Source organism: Rattus norvegicus, chromosome 1 (assembly GCF_021556685.1).
Source record: "Rattus norvegicus strain SHRSP/BbbUtx chromosome 1, alternate assembly SHRSP_T2T, whole genome shotgun sequence".
Taxonomy (NCBI): domain Eukaryota; kingdom Metazoa; phylum Chordata; class Mammalia; order Rodentia; family Muridae; genus Rattus; species Rattus norvegicus.
This window is the reverse complement of record NC_141534.1, coordinates 111,567,754-111,593,003: the sequence shown is the minus strand read 5'-3', so window position 1 is coordinate 111,593,003 and position 25,250 is coordinate 111,567,754. Positions and strand designations below refer to the sequence as shown.

Genomic DNA, 25,250 nt, shown 5'->3' with positions numbered 1-25,250 from the left:
TGCCTTAGTAGTTCCACATGCTGTTTTTCCCATCATCCCCTTCACCTAGACCTCATGAATATGTTAACATGCATTTCCAATTGTCTAATCTCTATACCACGCTATAACATAAGCACTTCTGAAGGTTGGAGAAATTTATAAAGGAAACTAGCCAACTCATTTATGTATTAACATAAATGAATAAATAAATTCACCAAGAAGCACATTTTCTTTTATTAGAGGAATTTATTTCTGAAGTCAGAAAGCTCTGTTCTGGCAGATAAATAAGTCTTTGAGCAGCCTGCAGGACTTCCAAAGCTACTGTTTCCTGAGTACTGTTAATTGACTATCCTTTAACTCCCCTTTTCACTGAATGAAATGTATTCAATGACAATTATTCCTCTCAAATTTAATTGTGCTCTTCTGGGTCCACAGCTATTGTAGCTCTTGACCTCCTGGTTTTTGCCTATTATTTCTTAGTTCTCCTGGTATTTGTAACTTCCAGATAGGGCCTTCTGTGGATTTAATTAACTTGTTGAATCCTCCTTCTTCCAGATCATTAATGAAGCTGCTAAGTGAGTCTGACCCCGGAGCTCACATCTGTGCTGCCTTGACTGTCCTTCAACCCCAATTACCCATGGCATGGTGTTCCCTTTTACTGTCTCCCCTTATTTACATTCCTTTGGTCATTTCCCAAACCACTGAAACTGTCACTTCCAAATAATGGGAAATTATATTCCAAATGGAATTTAATGTAAAATAGCCCTCAATGTTTTTCTTCAAGCCAACTTTAGCATCCTTAGTGGAATAATTTATTCCCAGAGCATTCTGAAAACTTAAAACGATGGTTCAAACACTTAACATCTTAAATAATGTGCCACTGGTATTGAGATTATGTTGAGATTATGTTTCCAAAGGCAAAATATTAATCTTTTCAGGCATTCTTTCTTATTAGTTTTAAAAAGTCATTGAGATGGGATACTTATAAAATCTCATTCCTTCCCTTAGCCTTATTAAACCTTCTCAAAGAGAAAACATTTGTACTCTCTGATTATTTTCAAAGGAATAATATAAATCATCATGTTGGCCAGCCTTCCTTAGGGCTTTTCCTCTGGGGGGTCAAGCATAATTTTGGAAGTGGGAGTCTGGCCTCTGATTGAAGACACTGGCTTAAATACACATACCTACCTCTGCTTTCTCCTTCAAATCCTAATAACTACATTGTGCAAAATAAATCAAAGGGTTTGAGGCCTCGAAGGCAAAGCACACGGGAGAGGACATGAGGGCAACATAATTTTGGAAACCAGAAAAGAGATAGATGAGTGTTAATTCAACTGGAAAACATAATAAAAATAGCTCAGAGTCCAACTGAGGAGAAAGCCCAAAGCCTCCTGATTTATACCTTGGATCCCAGGATGGATAGCGCTTTATCTCAGCCACTACAAACAATAGTGAGGCTAAAGAAGGAAAATTAACTTGAAATTACATTGAAAAGCAGTTCCTCGGAGTTTTTGTGCACCCCAGCCCATCTCCTGCTCTCTCAACACAGCAGATGCTACAGCACAGATCTCAGCATAGGGTATCACAAAGCCAGATGGATGAGAACAGAAGCACCACGGCACAGAGGGGCACCAAGTGAAGATTTATAGACCGAACTTTTCAACTCTTGCCTTTTGCAGCCTAGTTGTTTCTAGGCACACCAGCAGCCACATTGAATGCATCTCGGAATTTAATCATTTCCTTCCAGGGTAATAGGCGATTAATCTCTGCAAAATCTGTAAATCGCCATGCCACACAGACAAAATGAGTTTAAAATAAACATTTTTTAACGGTTCTATCCAAAAGATGAGCAGGCAGGTAGGGATACCTGAGAAAAAGCAAAGAGGCCTGAGGAAAAAGCAAAGTAGCCGGAAACGATGAATTTAACAAAGTGGATGATAGGAAAAAAGTCATGAAACAAAAACTCTTGCCATTATTTTCAAAATCAAACAAGACAAAACAAACCACTAGATAGAAGAGCATTTAATCAATGTCAATCAAACAGTAGAAGTTAATAGTTTAATAAGTAGAAAGGGAAAATAAAAGAAAATCCCCACCACACTCACAAAATAAAAAAATACTAAATAGGAGGGATGAAAATATTGAATCACACAGAAGTAGTAGAATAATTTAAAATTCAATCCAGAACGTGTGGTCCAGATGCAGAGATCTAGTTACTGCTTCCTCTAAAGGGAAAAGTAACACAGCACCCCCTTCTACCACCTCTACAGTAGCTCTTCTTCTCAAATAAAGGAAGGTGAAATCTGGGTGATATGGTGGAAGAAACTACTTCTGTGTAGCCTGTTTAAAGAGAGGAATTGGCGCAGAAGAAAAAGGGAAATGGTTTCATAAACTCACAAATTGATGAGGTGGAGAGGGAAGAAGAGGAGGAGGAAAAGGAGGAGAGAAAGAAGGTGGAGGAGGAGAAAAAGGAGGAGGCAGAGGAGGAAGAGAAGGAGAAGGAGGAGGAGGAGAAGGAGGAGGAAGAGGAGGAGGAGGAGGAGGAAGAGGAGGAAGAGGAGGAAGAGGAAGAAGAAAAGACAGATGAGTTGAAACCCTGTGATTAACACCAAGGGAGAAGCCAATGTCTCCCTCCAAAGTAGACTTGATACTGAGTTCTTGAGAAAGAGCTATTCAACAATATTCCTAAATAAAACCAGATGAGACAATCAAAGTGCTGATGTACAAATTAAAACACTGAAACCCAGAAAACATATAAAGGAAGGAGGTGTGACTTCTTGTCATGTAAGGTAGACATGATAAAGAAGATGAATTTACTCTAGAACTTAGAAAAGTCACAGCCACAAAGGACAAAGTCTATAAAATGAGTAAGAAAACCAGAAACATAGGAGGAAAGTCTATGTAGCTAGAAAGATCAACAAGAAAACTGAAGTTTTTGAAAATAGATAGAAACAGTGGGGAATAAAACAAACCTCAGTGAGCCAAGGAAAATGTACAGAAGAAAACAACTGCCATTGAAATCGTTGACCAGAAAGAATGAAGAACATCACAGGTGGAGGATAGAGAAGGAGAAATACATGTCCAATCATCTGTAAAGAGAAAAATTATAAAAAAAATTAAAAAAAAATAAAAATCATAACAGCAATGTTCAAGAATTGTGAATACTATCAAAATATCAAACCTAAGAATCCATGAGGCAGAAGAGGGAGCTATGATACATGCATAGAAAATCTACACAATGAAAACAGGACAGATAAGTTTCCAAATCTAGAGTGAGAAAAGAATCTTCAAGCAAAATAAACATTAAAAAATCCATGATAACAGAAGAAGTTGTTCATGCCTTGTTATAGTCGAGATGCAAAACCAAAACAAAACAGATACAATATAAGGTGAACCTGTCAGAATAGTAACTGATCTCTCACAGCAATCCTAAAAGTCAGGAAAACGTGAACTGTGATCCTTCTAGGCAGAAAGTGTATTGAATATTTGGGGGCAGCCTGAAGTACATGAGAAGCCAAATTAAAATAAATAAATCCATTGAGCTATAAACTTATATTTTGTGTGACTCACACATGCTTTGTATATGACAGTGAAATTTTCTCATCTTTTTATAAAATTTTCTATTTTCTTTCTTTGCCTCTTTCTGCACCTAGGATTATTTTAAAGTTTGAGAATAGCTATAACACTTACCAAGAATTTGCTATGATAATAGTTATAAAAGTTGAGAAGATAGAAATGATAGTGATTTGAACAGAAGAAAAATGAAAGACTATCAAGAATATTTTAATAGTGCAAATAAGTAGAGCCAAAATCAACAGAAATTGCACAATATGCTGTAGATATACGTGCCAATCCTGTTTGTGTGATTTCCAACATGCCAACCCCTTCAACCCTCAGTTCCCTCATTTATTAAACAAGAATGATAATGATATCCCCCTTTTCAACTATCTAAGTACATATGCAATGGCTGGCACACAGACACCTTCAGAATATCAGCTGTCGATGAGTCTTCGAATAGGAACAGGGAAAATGTGTGTTCCTTAGACAACCAGCACATAGGCACATCGTTAACTACTTTTTTGGTGCATGTGACACTGATGTCATGGGATTATACTTAGAATAAAAGAAGCCTACTGACCCATGAATTTGTTCATTCAGTAAATTCTTCTTAAGTGTGAACCAAGCTACAGAAACTGTTCTGAGAGCTGAGCCACAGACACTGACACTAGTTCACCTCACAAGAAGGAAGGGGGAAACATCAAGATAACTAAATGATACAATCTGCTGAGTCAGAAAATTAGTAAAGCAGGGAATACAGGGGTTAGCGTCTGGGGCTAAATCCAGCACAATGATTTTGGGACTGTGGTAGCAAGGATCTGTGAAAGTCTGGTCTTTTAATGAGAGACGGTCATCTGTAGGTTACTGCAATGGCTGTGACTTTTCTTATATGAAAGTAGGAATCAAATAATTTGGGACAAAGGAATATGAGATCAGACTTATATTTTAATAATGACACAATATGCCCCATCTTCAATAATGCATACATATGTTTAACAATGAAAAGGAAGGAGTTAGAAACTTTCCACCATGGCCTATATGAGGAAGAATGATAACACCGTTCCTAAAAGATTTAGGGGAGAACATCACATGATGTTTGGCTTCTGTTTTCATTAGGGTTTCTCTTGCTGTGATGAAATACCATGAACAAAAGCAACTTGGGGAGGAAATAAATGGTTTATTATGCTTAGGCCTCCACATCACAGCTCATTACCAGAGGAAGTCAGGGCAGGAACACAAGCAAGGTAGGAACTGGAGCAGAAGTGTTGCTTACTGGCTTGTTCTTCAGGGCTTACTCGGCCTGCTTTCTTACAGCTACCAGAAACACAAGTCCAGGGGTATCCCCATCCACAGTGACTTGAACTTTCCCACCCTAATAAATGCTAACTAAGAAAACTGCCTACGGGCCTGCCTAAACCCACCCCCATCTTATGGAGGCAATTTCTCATTTGAAGTTCCTTCCTCTCAGATGACTATCCAATGTCAAGTTGACATAAACTATCCAGCATGGATTCTACATGAATTTCAAACACAGGGTTAAACGGTTTGGGTAGGCAATGAGAAAGATAAACAGGTGGATTTAGTGCCTCAGTACAGAGAATATGAAGGAACAAGGAAGAATGTAAGAGAATAAATTTGCTTTGAATTATCAGGGACTTTCAATAACCAGACATACTTCTTACTGGGTATTACATATATTCATGATAAACATTTAAGCCTGTATATCCTGTAGGCAAGGTGAAAAAATGCAAAGAAAAGCTCAGAGATCTGAAAATATACACTGATTGAGAGTAGTTTAAAATGGTCTAAACTTTCAGACTTAAGGAGAAGGGGAGATAAAGCTAGAGAGGGAGGCCAAGGTTTAATCACACTGGTCTTTATGTAACACGATATAAAATTTGACGCTTATCGCCTAAGGACTAGGGAGGTCAAGAAAGATTTTCATAGCAAGACATCCTTTAATACAATAATCTTCTAGGATCTCTCCTCGTGAGCTCCATCTACTTGGTTAAAACTGCATCCATCCACAGATAATTCTGAGGTCTCTGTTGAACTGGAGGCTGTGATTAGGCCACCTTAGCTCACAGCATCAGAAACTGCTCATTTCCAACAGCACCAGGGGAATGCATAGATCTTGTTCTTTGATCCATCCATATTGGACTAAATGGAACACTGATGGCTGCCTTTTCTAACCAATGAATCTCATTAGAATAGAGCGAAGCAAGTCCTGAGTTACATTCATTCTAGATCTAGCTTGAAGCTTTTGCGAGCTTTTTTTTTCTGCATGATCTATAGTGTGATACACGTTCTTAGACACAATGGCTTACAAGGATGTGCTAAGGTAAGTTAGTGAACTCGGGGCTCTGGGTGGTCCCAGGGTCACAGAAAGCTGCCTTGCTTTCTGTTTAGCCGGTACCCTTCCCGTCACAGCGGTGTTTGTATTTTCCAGAACACAGGATTAAAAATGAGACTCTGAAACAAACTCTTGACTTTCACAGTTCAGTAGTGCGGGCTTGCCTTGTGGGAGGCATGCACTGCCTACCACCTAAATAGCTATTATTTCTCTGCATGCAGCCTACACAGGGTAATTCCTAATGGCCTTCATTTATTTTATGGTGAATGTCAATCTGTTAACATGATTGGCTCCTTTCTGAACAGCACAGGTGCTAACAGCTTCACAAAAATCAATGCTGACAATGTTACCAGAAATATCCCCAAACTCCTAGACTCTTCCTCCAAGTCTCCCATTGGCATTCTCCATCCTCAGCTTATTATGATGTGTTCTGTGTAAGGCAACCTTTACATACAATTAGTGTTGGAGTTGTAACTTAGGACCTATGAAATGTCATGACTAGACCTTGTGAAAGTTAAAAGTCCTCATTTATACATATTCATTTGTCAAAATTTATTGAATTATATTATAATAACATGCTAAATTTCGATTTTTCCCCATGTTAGGGTCCTGGTAGATAATAATATAATATCAGTTTTAAGAACTTTTAGATCCCAAAGTTGAATCCCAAACCATGTTTACAATACAGATAAAAAGCTAACCCTGTGTCAGTCAGAAGGTCTTGTCTTCTGACTCTCTGAACCCAAGCCTGGAAATCCAGCAGCAGGAGTGCATGGACCCAGGGGAGAACTTCCATGGATGAAGGCTATTGGCCAAGATCTCACTCTCAGTATAAGAACTTTAAACTCATCCTGGAGAAGGGTTGAGGGTAGGAGGTTTCAAGAACATCTAGAAGCATCCTCCAGATGACAAGGTACATAGCAGCTGGTGTCTGATGCAAGTCTGGCTCCCTGAATTTGGACTAAGATTGAGGTGAAGGTCAGGTATCTGCCTTCAAAACCATCCAAGTCACCTGCCAGTCTGGCAGGACAACCAAGCCACTAAGAGGCAGAGAATGAAAACGTCTATAGATAAAGGACTCAAGTTGGAGACTTCTTGTGATCTAAGGCCCACTCAAACTTCATGCATCCTTAAAAAAAACCCAACAAAACCCCAAAACAAACAAACAGCAAAAACTCTCACTGAGTTTATTTAGTGCTGTCTCTGTGACCCTGGGACCATCTACTGCCCCATGGGGAGATTTTCAGGGAAGGTATGCTTGAAGAAAATTGCCACTCCCTTCCCTTGCAACCATTAATTCCCAATAGCTCCTCAACTAGGGATGGAACTTCGTAAGTCCCACCCCTATCCATGTTGGGCTTCTGGTTGGCTTGATCCTGTACAAGTTTCATACATATCAAAGCTGCTTTGAATCCATATGTCATTATGCTGTGAAATCTGGAAAACACTTTTCTGCTATAGAAGTCTACCTCCTGTGTGACTTCCAAGTGGATACGACAGTTTTGTGGAGAAAGAGTGATATAAAATTCCCATTTAGAGCTGCTCTCCCATGGTCTCTTATTCTCTGCATGCTGTCTGGTTGTGGGAGTTTGTACAAAATAATCAGCCACTATAAAAAAAAAAAACTTCCCTGAAAAGGGTTGAGAGATGTAACAATCTGTGGAGATAAAGATAAGAAAGTTCGGGGGGGCAGTTTAATACTATGCTCATTTAGCAGGATAACAGAACCTAGCACTTTGGCCCTCTTAGTCTATATAAATCTCCGTGTTGACATGAAATTAAATCATGCAAAACACATAAAGAAGTAACATGCAAAGGGTAAATCTAAAACTAATATGATGTGTCCAGACAAGAACAGGGACAAAATAAAAACTTGACTTTGAACAAATCCACATCAACAGAAATGGAGAGTTATTGATCTTTTTGTTATATACAAATGGAGTCTGCCATTTCGCCCATTACAGATAACGTCGTATTTAAAAGAACAACTTTAGCAACCGAAGCAAGGATACTTGAATTTCAAGAGGGTGCATAGCACAAGGATTGAATAAAAACCATAAATAGAGGATCCAGAGAAACATAGATATAAGGGACTCAAGTAAAGCCATTTAGGCCTGCAACAAAGCAAATAGAGAGCTTAGTGTAACTGAGGCACGGGTTCATAGGAAGTGCCAGCATTCTGACATCGGCTCTCTGACTCTCCTGAAAGCAGAACTTCTCTGGCGCCAAAAGACTTGATGTTCATAATGAGCGACACTATAAACAATCCAGTCCAGCGAGGACACAGACTTGCAGTGATCTCCATACAATTCCCCCACATCCACTGTACACAACTAATTGGAAAAAACATGCATTTGATCCCTTCTATGAAGAATCCCTCGGGACACTGGCCAGGATTAAATGGATCAGTGTCCTCAGAGAAACTTCACATGCTGGAATTTTTTACATTGATGGATCTTTTTTTTTTTTTTTAATGAGAGATGCTGTGAGAATTCAAGCATGTGGAACTGCTGATCACAACATTAATATTTATCTAAAGAGAAAGGGCTTGCCTAGAAACATTTCATTTCTGTCTCTGGTCTTGATTTTCTACAATACCCACACTTTTCTGTGCTTCACCTTAGAGGTGGGAGAGTAAGGAGTGTTTCAAATATTCACTTAGTGGATGGAAAATAGGACAAAGGGGCGATGAATGGAGCAAAAGGATCCACAGTAACTTCCCAGGGTTGCTCCTGACCCTTGGCCCTACCGTGTAGCAATGCTCCCTTCCATGATTTGTAATCTTAAAATATGTAACAGGTATTTCAAATAACTTTTGAAGTACCCAGTGCATCTCAAATTTGTGCAGCCACTCTTCACATTCTAGTTTCCCTAGTCTGGGGGTAGTGATTCAGAAATATATTTTTAATTTTTTTCTGACAAGTTCTTGTCTGAAATGTGTTGATATCATATCTACTCCCCATTGCCTTCTCTTATTCCCCAGCCAATACCATCCACAGTTTCCTCCTCCCAACTATTCCCATCCTGCTCCCATGTCTTCGGTTGTGTATGTGCAGGATTGGTGCAGATAACCGTGGACTCAGTATGCTCATGATGGTAACTGTCTAGAAGACAGTGTTTCTACCTCTTCCCCATCATCTGGCTCTAGCATGATTCTGCCCCTTCATCCTCAACACTCTTTGAACCTTGGGTGGGAATAGATCTATGCAAATTTTTTGTTTTAGAAAAAAATTATTTCTTCATATTATATAATTTATTTTTACTCAAAAAATATTGAACTGCGTTTAAATATATTAATTTGTTATTTTATTGCATAAAACACACTCCAAAGCCTCTTACTACGTATCAATATTTCCCATTCATTACAGTTTGATGAAAGTGCTAGTTTAACTTTTGGAGTTAGGCACTATATTCCTTACAAAATAAACATTTCACATTGAATATTATTTATAATATAATTGAATACTATAATTTATATTAGGTCTTACTTTCCCATTTTATTTCTACTTCTCCTTAATTGTGACCTCTATGTGAAGTATCTTTATTTTCAAAAGAATACCAATCACAGGCTATGAGATGCAACTTGAATAATACTCTCACTTTGGGCTATTTACCAATGTTATCAAACCCAGATCAGCTTTAGATTGTCATCCAGGTAAATGGGAGTGCAAATATGTATCTCATGGTAGCCATGGTAATAAACATCTTTAATCCAAGCAATCTGGATGCAGATGCAAATAGATCACTCTGAGATGAAGGTCGGCCTGGTCTATATTGTGAGTTTCAAACCAGCCAAGCCTGTATCACAAGACTTTACTTAAAAAAAGAAGAAAAAACCCTTCTCTCTTTAATGTTTGTTTCTAGTATTAAAATACCCACCAAAAAAGATTAGCATCACCAGTATACAGAGGTAGCACTACATTAGCAACGGTGTCTGCAACTTCATGATACTCATCACCATTCTCTCCAGTTTAAGAGTACCAAGGGGTTCTAGATAAGATGTAAAAATCCTGTCTTCTGTTTTCCTTTAAAATATAATTAAAATTAAATGTATTGCAAGAGCTGTTATCCCTAAGTTTACTAGATTTGAACAGGAGTTCTTAGCCTGCACAAGGCAAGTCGCCTAGGATGCTCAGACAACCTGGCATTTAAAAAAAAGTTAATCCAATTAATTATTATATTTTCATAAATCTAGGTTGTTTGTTGATAAGACACAATGTGGAAACAATGGCATGGTTGGTCACTGATTTCCATCCTGAACAGTGAATGTAGTTACATTTGGACATCTTTTCAAAGGGTTCCAATGTGAATGTACAGAATAGGCAGTGAAATGTAACATGTTGGCCAGCGTGACAAAAGATAAATTTGTGTGTCTGTCTTTTTTTTTGAGACAGGGTTCCACTGTATATTTCCAAATGGTCAGAAGCTCTCTGTATAGACCAGGTTGGTTTCCAACTCAAAAGTCTGTGTAACTCTGCTCCCCATCCCACGCTGAGATTAAAGGTGGGTGCCACTATTCCCAGCAAATGGCCTCATTTTTAAAAAATCCAGACATAAATTCAGAAGCTTTTAAGCACAAAGGGAAGAAGACAGCATCTATTCTTAACTACAGCATTTGGTAAGTATACCCCTGTCTGTCTGACTAATAGGGCCACATACAGCATCGTGCCCATTTTCCTAAGCTGTTGTGTGACGTTCAGATTCAAGAACGCACAGTGCAGTAAGTACATCTCAGGAAAAGCGTTGAAATAAAACCACAGAGATTCACTTGTTCATGCTAGTGCAAAATACTGCAAATTTCTCGTGTGCACGGGTAAGGCATTCCCAATCACCAGGTGGACTAGACCTCACTAAACAGTGGCACATGTAAATGCCACATTTAGCGTGAACAGAAAGGTACATAAAAGAAAATATACTGATATTAACCGCCTTACATTATTGAGTTCTTGGATGATAATGTCCCCAATAAACCAATATTGGAATAAAATCCTAAGCACACTAATAGTCTTTCTGCCCCAGAATTACTTATAGTCCTTTTATGCAAATCCGAGGTGCTGCTCATTCACATTCTGTTGACACAGCAGACTGTAATAACTCCAGGACTCTTGTGAACTGCTACTGGGCTGATGATAAGTAGAGCAGGTCAGTTCATCACACCTTATCTCTAATTAGTACTGAGTAAAAGCACGCATGGTAAATTACAGCAGAGAAAAGACTTGACCTGGCTAAGCTAGATGCATTGTCGGGAGGTTGGAAAGGATTCCATGTTCAGAGAGAAAAAGCCCATTACACAATACAGTCGTCAGAATGGACAGCTTTGGAAAGTCCACCATCAAAACACAACGCGTTAAGTCAGCTCACAGAGACCCCTGAGGGAGATAGCTTTCATTTATTCTCTTTGAGTTGCTTCCTTTCACCTATATATACCTGAAAAACAGGTCAGACTCATCTTACCTTTCTCACAGTGGCTTCCCGTGAATCCAGAAGGACAGACACACTTGTTAGGAGCCACACAGGTACCTCCGTATCTGCAACCCTCTTCACAGAATGCTGTAACGGAAGCAAAGACTTTGTTTAGCTAACATAATCTGGAGCTCCATATATATATATATTCCATATATATATATGTGGAATATATGGAGAGAATATACCTCTGTATTGGCATATTCAAGCTTTTCTATGCACACAAAGAAATAAATATAACAATATGTTTCCACTGCTTTATATAATAATTGATTTAAGGGGTTGCACTTGAACCTGACATGTGCTAAATGAGAGCTAGCATTGTTGATCTATTGGAAATCATCTGAGAGGAATAGTTCAAAAGTGAAAGGTGAAGTTGAGGGCAGAGACTTCTTAATACTCAGTGTTGTAGAACCTATTTTTCCTCAATAAGTATCATTTATAGGGTCTTTTATGACAATATATTCTTTCAAAAACATGTTTGGTGCTTGATAATTTTTTATATAACAATAAACGTAATGAATCCCTTACTCTTGAACATTTAAGCTGTGTCCAATATTTTGCCTCCATAAATAACCTATTGTTCTCATAGCTCAGATGTTTAGCTCATCCAAAATTCTTGATTTAAGAAAATTATCTGAATGTGAAATGTACCTTGAAAGGCTGTGGACTTAATTTCCACATTCTGGTTAAGACTTACAAAGCTGTCCCACCCGATCTAAGCCCCTTAATGTTATTTGTAAATGTGACACAACATAGAATACCCTATGAAAAGAATCCCAATGAAGGATTCTCTACATCATACTGCCCTATGGGCTATTCTATAGACTATTATATTAATCACTAAAATGACCATTGAGTGTGTGTAGCACTGTCCTCAGGGCAGGGAATGCAGCAGAAGAGGAAGCTAGCTGAATAAAAGCAAGCAGGCAAGGACCCTAAGACTTAATCTCTCTACATTTAACAATAGGTGGGATTATCTGATTAAGCTCACCCCTTCCTTGACTTCTAACAGTTATGAACTATGACTTGGAACTGTGAGCACTTTCCCAACTTTGCTTTTTTCTCAGGATGTTTTATCACTGAAACAGAAATGAAACCCAGATTTTACCCCCAAATGTTTCTCAGTGGAGGGAAGCTGGAGGTCTCTGTTTAGGCACCCATAGCAAAGTAGCACTCACAATTGTCCCTTCACACACAGTTACCACGCTGACCCCACCCACTCCACCATGAGGCCCGAGGGATAAGTAGCTAAGTTACATTTGCTCATTGCTGTGCCCTAATCTCAGCATTTGTCCCCTGGTAGTTATAAAGAAGATAGTTTCTGGATGGCTTACTCTCTACTTTGCAGGTTGCTCTGATAGGAAAGCTGCCACCCCTGTAATTCTGCATCACCTCCATCCAGGATAAGCCGCTGAAAAGCGGTACCATACAACCTATCATGTGTTCTGCTGACTGATATTGTCATTACAATTTGCTCTTAGTGAAACTGATTGACACAGTTAAGACCGAGTTCCTTGTATTCTTATGAGAGCTGTGCACACAGGAGTTTTAAATTTTAATTGTAGTAAGAAAATGTCACCCTGGAAAAATGTCCTGGCCGTATGTTGCCATCATTGTTTAATTAATATGAGTCTAGCTATTAAAAAACCACTGGGTGTGTTTAGATAGCTGAAAACTAGTCAAAGGGGTAGAACGTATCACAGTGTTGCTGTTTCCCACATCATTTACTATCTCTTGGGTAAATTTATATTCTACAGATTCAGCAATTAATTTTGAGCTGCTTTCTGTGCTGAAGGAGAGCACAGACCTTAGAATTGAAAGATGATTTCCTACTCCCAGCATCTTAGCATACTGAGAAAGAAAGAAAGAAAGAAAGAAAGAAAGAAAGAAAGAAAGAAAGAAAGAAAGAAAGAAAGGAAGGAAGGAAGGAAGGAAGGAAGGAAGAAAGGAAGGAAGGAAAGAAGGAAGGAAGGAGAAAAAAGAAAGAAAAAAGAGAAGAGAAGGGAAGAGAAGAGAAGAGAAGAGAAGAGAAGAGAAGAGAAGAGAAGAGAAGAGAAGAGAAGAGAAGAGAAGAAAAGGACTTAGCCAAAATCTGCTTTTGTGTATCCATTAAGAAACCTATATGCATCTTGAGAAGTCACACAGTATAAGCTCTTGTGACTGGCATTTTCAGTGAAATATTTAAAGTACACTACTTGTGGATCACGGTAACATAGCAAAGTATTTCTGCAGAGTAAGAGTGACAGAGGGAAGCCAGTGACAGACTTCAGGGGTTGGCAAAAGATGACGGGCTGGAAGGAGAAAATTCAGCTTGGCTTTCATTAGTATACAGACAGGTGTTACCTAGGATCTACAGACCATGTTAAAAGACAAGTATGTTTGTATTTCTGGTTTTATATAAAACCATCCCTTATATAAAAATAAGAATATGAGAATCTGTGAGAGGCATCTGAGGCTTTTGTGACAATCTTTGAATACGCAAACAACTCTATGATGATGAGATAAGGTGGTATTATAAAAGACTTTCCCTAGATTGTGCTGTGTGTGTACTTATGTAAAATTAGCTGGTCGCAACATCACGGTGACTATAATGTATGAACTGGGGTCAAGACATTAAAAAACCTTCCTGGAAGCTACAGAGATTCAGCAATTGAGAGAAATGGCTGTTTTCCTAAGAAATACAGGTTCAATTCCTAGCATCCACATAGTGATTCACAATCATCTGTAACTTCAGTTTCCAGGGAATCTGGTTTCTACCTCTGTCCTCTGCATGGACTACATACCCATGTTGCACAGACATACACACAAAGAAATCACACACATACATAAAATAAAATATTAAAAATTTAAAGATCTTTGAAATAGAAGTCTTACAAGAAGTTTACCAACATATGCTGATGATATCAATATGGAAATATTTTAGAGTTGTTTTAATCTAAAAATGTTCAAAATGAGGTTCAGAAACCAAATGCAAGCTAACCTGTAATCCCAGGCTCAGAAAAGTAAGTTTGTTCTTTTTTATAATAATTCCATAATAGCTAATGAAATTGATTAAAATTCAAACACAAAATATCACCAGATAGCATAATAATCAGTTTACTTTATGAATATTCAGTTCATTTAGCTACTTAGTAATACATTTTTGTCTGTCTGCTTACATCTGTTGTAGATCTAGGCACATAGCAATTTTAAAAGAAATTTATCTGGAATAAGGAAGGAAATAATTGCCCCCTTGATTATTATTCAGAAAGAGAAAGTAATTAAAACAAAACTAAATTTTTAAAAAGAAAAGGCCTTGTCATCCAAAACTTAACTACCTTGAGGAAATCAAGATCAACACTAGTTTTCTTGCTTTGATTATAAAATAGCAAAAGGAAGCTTCTGTGTTCTAGTTTAAACATAGTTGGTAATTACTAGGGGCCTGACAGGGTTTCCTGACCAATTATCAACCCAACCAACATTACAAAGGAAAGGCTATTCGGGAACCTAGGGCTTGGACAGCATAGCTTTGTGGGCATCAGGACTAAACTCGCCATGCACCACCAGTGCATCACTTCTTGGCTTATATGCTGAGCTGTTATAAAGTCCATGGTCCACAGCTTGCCTTAGGTTTAAGAGCTACGTGATCTTTGGCTCAATAGTTCATCTCGATGTGCCTCAGTTTCCTCAATTCTAAGTCACTGGCGATTATTAACAATGCTACCTGTTTTGAGAGAGTTGGACTATGTTACTAACTTCACCCACTCGGCACAATACATGAGTGCAATATCCTTATGACCAGTTTTGTCAGCAGGGCCAGATAACAGTCATATTTTAAACCATGTTCTTTTCTAGTCTCTAGCCATGCAGTGCTGAGCAAGACAAGAAAGATCCCTCTGCAGTCAAGACAGAGCCCAGTCTCTAGTCTTCCTGACTCAATGGCCTTAGGAAATAAATAGGCACAGATCTGGGATCTTAACTCCCTTACAAACTCAAGGAAATTCAGTGACATAGATTTGAGACTTAATAAGCCTCTTATTTATCAACCACGATCGAGAATCTGAAGCATGGCATAAACAGATTGAAGAAAGACAATGAGATTACAGGCTTCGATCTGTTGTTTCAAGTGCCATTCGTTATTAACTTACTGCCCGGAAGGGGATGCTTGATCAGATCAACTCCAAGAAGGCATGCTTCTGTTTTTGAGAGAACTCTTTATATTTGCAAGAAAAATGAGATCAGAAACCTCAGAGCGAGATTTAATTCATGGGAAGAATGGAAGCTTGTGCTCAAAACAACTCCGGCCTGAGAAATCAACTGAGGTGTTCACGGGGACCAGGTGTTACATCTAATAACTGTGGTATACACCAATAAAGAGTGATAGTCCTTCACACACCAAGCACGTCTCCTGGTTCTCTTCCAGTTTTACTGACAGACACTTAGTTCCTAAGCATCCCAAAATCCTGGCAAGTGGCCATCCTTCCTTGGTTTTGTTTTTGACCCCTCTCTATCAATTTTTCTTGGTCCACCCCATGGGTCCATCCTACGGGAAAGTAAGGTTGATGTTTGACGGATAAAAGAAGCAGGAGATGTTCACAGAAGCACCTAAAATTGCAAGCAGGCAAACCGACCATTTTTAGTCTAATCTGGACTTATGTGCAAGGCATCAATTATGGTGTCAAACTCAATTATTGATTTATTACTAATAAATCAAAGTCAGATTCCATGAATCATACTCAACTAGGTCATATGCAATGCAAGTTTAAAGTACAGGGAGCTGAACGAAAGCCTGATCATTTCAACATAGCACTGTGCCCAGTGTCCTCTCCATGGAGCTGGTGGCCTTAGGGTCATATCAGCTTTATATAATCCTCTTGATATATAGTCTTAGACATAAACTCCCATTCTCAAATCAGTTCTTCCAAAAATGAAGAGGATAGCATCTCCATATGTTTAGTTCTTTGTTTAATTCTTAGTCTTTTTCAGAACATGTGACTTATCAAAGGGACCTTCAAGTTCTTTGGGTTGGCAAGGTAGAGTCATGATAATATTCTACTGTGTCATGAGATGTCACTTACAAGATGTATCTTACAAGGCACAGGAAAGCCTAGCACAAAGAAGAAAGTCTTGGCCTAAAATGTCAGTAATGATGAGATGGAAAAACTTCTACACCATGTTACACAGCTAAGTTCACTGGATAAATAAATTACTCAATTAAGCTTATTAAATAACATTATTCAGTTAAGTCCATGAAATACCTGTGGCCAGAATCCTTTCTTTTTTCCCCATCCCCCTTTTCTTTCAATTTTGCTTTTCTTAATCTTTTCATAAAATAAACTGAAAACATGGAGACGAGAAGGATAAAAATCATTGAGAACAGCACCCAATGATAGAATATAAAACATGCAAATATCTCCAGTCCTCTCTTGTTATTATTCAAGTCTCTAGTCCATGATGTGTTGCATAATTTAATAATTATTCACTTTAAAACTCACCATCAACTGACAGTTAATGGTGGCCAAACGGAGGGTGTGTCACAAAGGGTTGTCAAGCTCCCACATTCCACACACGCTTACACAGTCAGTCCTGCATAAGCAGCGGGCTGTACACACAACAAAGACATGAAACTACAAGGGAAGCTTTGGAGAAGATCAGCGGGAGAGGGAAGCGAGAGAGGGAAGGGGAGTGAGAGGCAGGGCAATAGAAAATTAAAATGGCTGAAATCTGTTCCCAAATTTTTGGCTACTTTATGGGTTTCTATTTCAACCACCCCTCTCAACCCTTATCCCTTTCAACCCCACAACACAGAAAGAAGGCTAGAGAGGAAATGGGACATTGATATCTTTAAATGACTTCCTGCTGATTAGGTATCATATTCCTTGGGGCAATTAAGGATATCTCCAACAAAAAAAAAAGAAAATAAAAAAAAAATACCAACCAGAAAACAATGACTAAGGACCAGCAACAGCAGGAGCAGCAGCAGCAGCAGGGGCAGGGGGGAGTGGGAGGAGGAGTAGCAGTGGCTTGGGTCTCCTTTGGGTCTCCTGCATTTATAGACCCTCTCAAGAGTCACAGAATCCTAAACGTCATATGTTTGCAAAATGTAACTGCAGCTGGCAAAATCACACCCGTGCCAAGGCATAAGGTAAATCACAGCCTGCTGCTGTGGAAAATCTGAAGCAGCCCTGTATCCCACACCTGGGATTAAAACAAAAACATGCCCCCATAATGTTTCTGTTTTCAAATTCTCACTACAATTACTTATGTGTAGGAAACTGTCGAGCAATAAAAATGAATACAACATAAATAACAATGCTTTAAGAATACTTTTTTCATTTTTAATTATGCCTATGTGTGTATGTTTCTATATGGGTAAACGCATATGTGTGCAGCTGGCTATAGATGCAAAAAGAGACTGGGCTAAAGTTGCAGGTTGTGAGCCGCCCAATGTGGGTAATAGAACAAAACTCAGGTCCAGAGAAGAGTAATTTGTGTTCCTATTGGCTAGGCCATCTCTGCAGACGTACCCTTCCCACACATTGTTTTTAAAAGACAAATAAATCACCCTCAACAGGACCAGTTTTAATAACAGCAGCCCTGTTGAAATTTCCACTTTTCTCAATTGTCTTCTTAGGAAATTTATCCCATGGCAGAAGCTCTAGCGGTACCTTATATGCAGGGTTCCATCTCCTTATCTGGTATACTCCGGACAGACACTTATCAGCTGAAAAGTTTGGCTCATACCTAAGCAAGGTGTCAAAGGTCATACCTCCACTAAGTGGATTTGGAAATGAGAGCTCTCACTCCATCTCCAAGCTGTGTCCATTGGGGCCTTCCTGCCTCCAGTGTGTAGACAATAAACTGGGCACTGAGAAATCTACACCTAGTCTAGAACATTCTCCCCTTTCCAGAGACACCCACACTATAGCTGCAGACAGTGGCATCATAAACATGGATAAAAACCTACAGAAGCTGTAGGAACAGTCGGGGACATATAATTAACTGGACCAAGTGGACTGGGAAAAACCTTCGCAAAAGAGCTAACACCTGCATTGGGCCTAGAAAAGTCAAGGGGATTTTTTTGCCAGATCGTTCAGAAAATGTGACATTTCTGGTCAAGGTTTTTCATGAGGGAATGCACTAAAGAGAAGAACAAGGTCTCAGTGTTGGAAGAGGAAGCAGGGAGCTACAGGCAGGCTGAGGATGCTAGGGTCTGTATGTCAGCCATTACCTTGACTTGAATCTTTGTTTCTCAGGTTTTCTTCCTGTCCTCTGTCTATCGGTTGGCTTAAGACTACACTTCATTAACAACACACCACAATAAAATGATAAGAAATAACCTTTTTAAAATGTAGACCCTCACATATACATATATACATGTACATCAAATGCATATATGTACACATAAACATTTGCATATATACATACATATATATTTATATGAGGCAAGCAAAAGATAAAAAAATTCTCCTATGTAGAATTCGTTGTGATTTTTTTTATTCTATCCTATTCAATTTTGTCTGATTGGCTCTGTTTTGCCCAACACCATTTGTAAATCAGCCATGGTCTAAGGCTTTACTTTCACAATCTACTAAATCTATCTTTAAACCATCTCTTGGGCTAGAGAGAAGACAGAGCCATTAAGAACATCTACAGCTCTTTCAGAGGACCCATGTTTCATTTTCAGCATCCTCAGTCAGGCTGCATGTGACATCTAGTTTCCAGGAAGCTGATGTCATCTCCTGGCCTCTGCCATCACTGCACACACTGTACACACATGACATATGGACATAAAGGTTAAAAGTGAATTATAAAACTGCTTGTTTCACATACTGTCATCACCTATGCATCATTAAAGCCCACAGTACTTTGTAAGAGAATGGGGCATATGACTATTGTTCATACAGACTCTCTAATTTCCAATGCAGATGTTGAGTTTAGCTCTAGAAAGGCTGACAGAAGGAGACATGTTGGGAGGAAGGGTTTCAGTGGGGCAAGTAGGAGGGCTAAGAGAGAGATGGGGGTGAAAATGACTAAACTTCACTGCACAAGCAGGAAACTGACAAGCAATAATATATTACTTAAATTTAAAAGAGTGATATAAAAACTGTGCTTTATGTGCTGTATTCATGGGTGTCTTTGCAGCACACACACACACACACACACACACACACACACACACATGCTCATACTCACAAATGGCATCCAAGGTAGAGAATATTTTTCATTTAAATCTTTTTTTTTACAAAAGCCCCCTATAACAGAAGATACACTGCACACTTGAAAGGAAGCTTGGGAGGTGAGATAATAAGGCCATCTGCATGTGTTTGGTTCAATGTGCATGCTTTTCCAACCAGATCTTGAGGTTCAAAGTCCTGCATTTAGCAATTCTTAATTCTTCTACACTTTTTCCCACAGGTTTTATGAAACCTTCTGCCAGTACACAAATTCTTTTCCATAAGGAAGGATGGATTTTGATGATAAAATCTCTTTCATAAACTATGACATGAAATTTGAAATAATCATTTGAACAAGTCAACCCAGTTCAGCACACACACACCCCATGTGCCACATATCCTGCCTGTGTGCATAACTGTAAGTGGCCCCCATAGCCTTGCAGCTGAAGGCCTGACACACTGGTTTCAGGAAAGGCAGTCTCCTCCATCTCCTCTACTTCAGCAAGGAAGAATCCTTCTGGTCATGTCTGGGTATAATTTTAGTTGTACCCACTGGTAGAGTTCTACTGACAAAAGTCACGGGATCCTACAATACACAGGATGGGTTTCCCAATGACCCATCAAGCTTGGGAACTCTGAGAGAAAGCAAACAGTCCTGCATGCTGTTGAGAGAAGCTTCGGTGTCAGAAATGATTCTGAGAACCAGAACACCAACAGTAACAGAGCAGATATGGGTATTTTGGCTTATAGGCTCAAACAGAACATATAAACAAAAATGCAAGTGAAAGTATATGTTATATTATGACAAACGAGAAGGACAAAAGTCAGTTGGGTGTGGGTAGAAGTCTGTTAAAAGAAGGTATCAAGTCATTGAAGTTGATCACTGATAAGGTTTTCACTAATAGTACACAGGGGATAATGACCCATGCAGTGTTCAGCACAAGAGCTAAGCAGACAGAGGTTGGTGTCAGTGCCAAGGCCTTGGGGAACACAGCATGTGTCCTTACAGTACTGTCTGCATCTGGTCAAGAGGCTGAGAGGAGGGGAAGACTATTTCCCCGCAAGATCAAGAGTACACTCATAGCGCTAATACCTGAGCTAAACTGGTAAAAGTAAACCATAGCCAGGTAGACTGAGGCTGGGTGTATTACAGACTGGGAAATGAATATCCTTAGCTAAGGCATAAGGGTGTGGGGCACAACTGGGAAGAACAAAGGATGCTTTCAGAATTCCCAGATATAAGAAGAAGCCCAAGTTCTGCCCAATTTGATACAAAACCTGACTCTGGTCTGATTCATGGAAGAAGCTATGCCATGCTTTGAATGTCTCCGCCAAGTTAATCTCTCTTACAGGTCTGCTAAGAGGGCTAAGTACTGGTTGAATTCTATACCCTTATGAATGAAATATTGCTGGAACCTCAAGAATAGTTTCTTCGTCCTCCTTCCTCTCTGTCAACCATGGGCTATCTTCTACTCTAATGCTGCCTCATGCCAACTCCCTTTAACCTCCTCTCACCCACCTACTCCCATGGATTCTTCCATTCTCCAGATCCATGAGGAATATGCTTCTGCCTATTACCAATTATCCAATCTCTTTAATTTCATTAAAAATGCATCAGTGAATTCAAGGCAAGTGGTTTCCACTTGTTTTCCTCACAAGGCACTCATCTGTCTTACAAAGGATTCAAGATTCTTATTGTTTACTTTCCCATAATTCCAATTTCATTAAGAAAGTCTGTGGTGGCTTTTGCGTGGGAAAAGACAAAAAGGCAACATCCGAATAGGGTCAATACTCTCAACTGTAGAGGGATGATTGGATGAAAAACAAGGAAGTGGTTCTGGAGGCACAGACTTGCAGACCCAGTCACACAGGACAGTAAGGTGTAGGGTTGTTGGCCCCCATCTGTTCCACCACTGGGCACGGCCTCTTGGGGAAGCAGAACATGGGAGTTTGACTGTACTTATCCCACACTGGTGCTGGGCTGTAGGAAAGCACCCAGACACTGCTTCAGGGGTGGAAAAGAACAGTCTGAGGTATGGGAAAGCCAGACCTAGCTCATAGATCCCCAGGTCTGCTACGAGGCTGGCACCATGGGATTCTCAGGCCCTTGGACCGCTGGGAGACACAGAAGAGCAAAGAATGGAGTCGGGAACCAATAGGATGAGGACAGCATCTAGCCCAGGGCCAGTGGAGAAAAGGGGAGCTCTGGCTTGTCGCAGGAGGCATTGGTCTTGGCTTGGCAGCTGCACACTCAGTGGCATTGTAGCTAGGAGCACAGAGAGGCCTTCTACGGGAAACTTGGCTGTGGTTCTATAGGCCAAGGCCTTCTTCATGACTCCTCACAGTGGATCTTGATGAAGAGAGACAGCCCATGGTTCTAAACAGTTTATTATCATGGTGGAAAATGGATGCATAAAACCATCTTATCACCTCTTAGCATAGGCCTGAGATTAAATACCTTTTTCAAGGAGGAATGTGTGGGAAGGGAAGCTTATTGTCAGTGCTCTCCAGACTTCTAGGTACCTCATTCGCATGGTGAAATCTATTTTGAGCCTACTTGATTGTGGTCACATCTTTTTACACACTGTGTAGTTCCCAGACATGAGGGATGCCTCATCTACATGTGGAAGGGCTTGGGGCACTGCTCTTACATGACTGATCACCACATATCTATGGGGGTCTGCAGCTACGTGACAGGGGCCCGGTGCCAGGAGCAGGCAAAGCTCTGACCACCCCCTCAGGGTCTCCGGGGCTTCTACCCTTTTGCTGGACCTTACCAGGCTTCCTTTCACAACCCACCCCACTGCAGTAAGAGGATAAAAGCACATGCTCCATGGGCAGAGACTGAGCTCAAGACCAACCCAGGTGAGTTAGTGACGGCTGTTGCTCAGTAAAATGTGACAGGGAATAGGAAAGGAGATGAGTAAGAACCTGAGTTCACACCCTACTATACAGGAGAAAAGATTTGAAAAACAATAATGCTGACTATTCAGTCTAACCTGAGATGGGTCATTTGCCCAAATACCCCAGGTACCTGGACACATCCTCCTTACAGCCTAGGACTCAACGGGTGCTTATGAGCATGACTCAAAAGCAGAGGCCTTGCTTCCAGTCTTGATTCCTCTCCTATGTTGTCTGACAAGTCATTTAATCACAGTAAGAAAAGACTCTACAGCTGACTGGGGACGGGATTAAAAGAGAAAGAAGAGGTAAAGTCCTTGGAAACATGGCACACATCATTATAAGCTCACATTGGAAGTTAAATCGTCTTAAGACCATCAGCCTGTTTCTCTAGGTTGACTAATACAATGTGGCATTAGCATCCTTCCTTCTAAAACGAGGTGTGTGTATCCACTCCACGGACAGGAGATTCCTCATTTCTGAATTCAGTAACTAAGAAAATTTTAAGTAATTGGGACGAAACCTGAAAAGAGTAATAGAATACACTAATGTCCATGTTTGAAAATCAAAATTCAAGAAATTAAGTCAAGAACTAGGAATGTAGCTCAGTGATAGAACTACTTACCTAGCGCGTACAATGCCTTGGGTTTAATGACCAGTACTTCAATCTATAATAATAATAATAATAATGATCATGATGATAAATTATTACTATTTTAGACTTTCTGCATTATAAAACTTAAGAACAAATCATCTATCAGCAACAAAAAATATAAATAAAAGTAAAATTTGATGTTGAAGATTCCTAGGAACCCTGAGAAATGGGAGGCTGGAAGGGTTCTCACCACGACAAGCAGTAAAGAACAAAGCCCGGGTGAGAATCTGAAGGGTTCTTCTTCGCTGCATTTTGGCAGTACTCAGATCACCACACAGGTGACAGTCTGAAGACCTGCAAAGTAATCAAGCCCAGCAAAGTGTGTTGGGTAAAAGACTCTGCAATTTCATATAACTGTGTGGAATCTGATATTAACTCCTGGAATGAAATAGTAATACAGGTGGACCAGAGTTCTTAAGCGGGTTCTTCCTTTTCTCATTTTCTCCAGGTAACCCTCGAAAGACTCTACAGAGTTTGTTCATGTTTTAAGATCACCTCCCTGTAATATCTTTTTTTAAAGCTAAAAGTATTGTCTTCTTTTGTGGATGGGAGAGCTCAAGAGAGCAAAGCAAGATGCTTTGCTCAAGGAAAAGTTAATCATGAGGCTGAATGTAAGAATTTGATATTACAGTATTCTGGTCGTGCTCAGGGTTTAGCACACGAGAGTCAGTGATTATGAGAGGATGTCAGCTTTGACCAAATGGGAGTCAATTTATTTTAGATATTAAAATGGTGGCAGAGGAGAAAGACAGAGAATATAGAATGAGGAACAGATCCCTGTCATAATCATGGCATTCTTTATTTCAGCCTCTCACATCCACTCCACCCTTTTAAATACAAGGCTTTCAGTACATCCTCTGGGCAGTCAGTCACAGGCTGTTTCTTAACTGTGTGATGTGAGTCTTGTGGGAACCTCTGTGGCCCTCTGTCTCTCCAAAGAAACTGTTCTGAGCACTAAGGCTACCTGAAGTCATGTGTTCACTTCTAGGTGTTCACAGGTATTAATTACTAGTGGGACTATAGTTATTATTAGTTACACATTTATACACACATGGGGAATGCTCTCTGGGGAGAGACACACCACTACAAGTAAAATAAAAGTAAAGAAAGCAGTACCTTATAGGGCTGTAGGCTATCCTTTATATTTTATGGAAAAAATATACTTTGTTTCCATCCCAGTCTGTAGACTTTTTTTAACCTGGGAATTCAGCATTGCAATGATTAATTGGGAAATACAAATAAGTCTGCTTCTTGTAGACACATACACACACATATATTTTTTCTTTCTTCAGCTGCCTTCAAGGTCAAACACAGGGTCCTCTAAAGTGGGTACTTCTGATTAATGTCTGCGCTCAATGCTGCTCACACCCGCCAGGCTTTAAGCCTCTCGGATGCTTGGTTATCGGTCCTCCTAGAAGTCGAGCTGTTACTCATCTATAGCATGGGCTGACTTCCTTCTTGTGCTAATGTTGTTTTTGAAAAGGTTTAAGCTCAAATCCCTCACAGTGTATTTCTAATTTATAGGTGGCATAGAGGGGAGTAAAAGAACATGGTCTACAAGAAAGACGGAATCCTGAATCTGAGCTAAGCCGTTATGTGACCTTCAGCAGGTTAGACATGCTTTCTGAGCCACACTTTCCCCTCTTGCTAGATGAAGACCTCCTCTTCAAGTGGTGCTGGAGGTGAGACAGTATGTTAAATGCAAAGTATGGGGATTGATGCATTCTCCCTCTCCACACTGGTCCCTTTATACTCTCCACAGCAGTACTTTCTCTTGCCTTACTCAGCTAGGTCCAGCTCCTTACACATGCTGAGCATGCATTTTATCCACTCCTTAGCCCACATGGCAGCAGCCATGGAGAGACAGAGCAAAATGCTTATGTGTTTATTTCCTGTGGGCACAATCAGGATGTTTTCCTAATGGCCGTCTTTTTGCTCAGTGGAAAAGCTTCTCACAACTTAGCTCTCAGTGGAGAGAAATCTACATCTGGTGGGAGCTTTCAAAACCCTTCTTCAACCCATTGCTTCTGGGGAAGTAATTTAGCACAGCATTGTGGGAAATACATTGGTGGCTCATCCAAAGCAGTAAAAAATAGAACTAACGCATGACATACCAATTTGGCTAAATAAAACCAAAGAGATACCTATGATAGCACTTACAATTATTACAGCCTTATTTGCC

At 39.7% G+C, this 25,250-nt stretch overlaps 1 protein-coding gene across 3 annotated transcripts in view; it reads right to left on the bottom strand.

The window, feature by feature from the left end:
* The window catches only part of Nell1 (neural EGFL like 1), an 890,282-nt gene that overhangs the window by 183,122 nt on the left and 681,910 nt on the right, over positions 1 to 25,250 (bottom strand). For all 3 annotated transcript variants that reach the window (XM_087593733.1, XM_087593736.1, NM_031069.3), the window contains 1 exon segment: positions 11,345 to 11,440. In XM_087593733.1, coding sequence (XP_087449859.1) covers positions 11,345 to 11,440 — 96 coding nt within the window.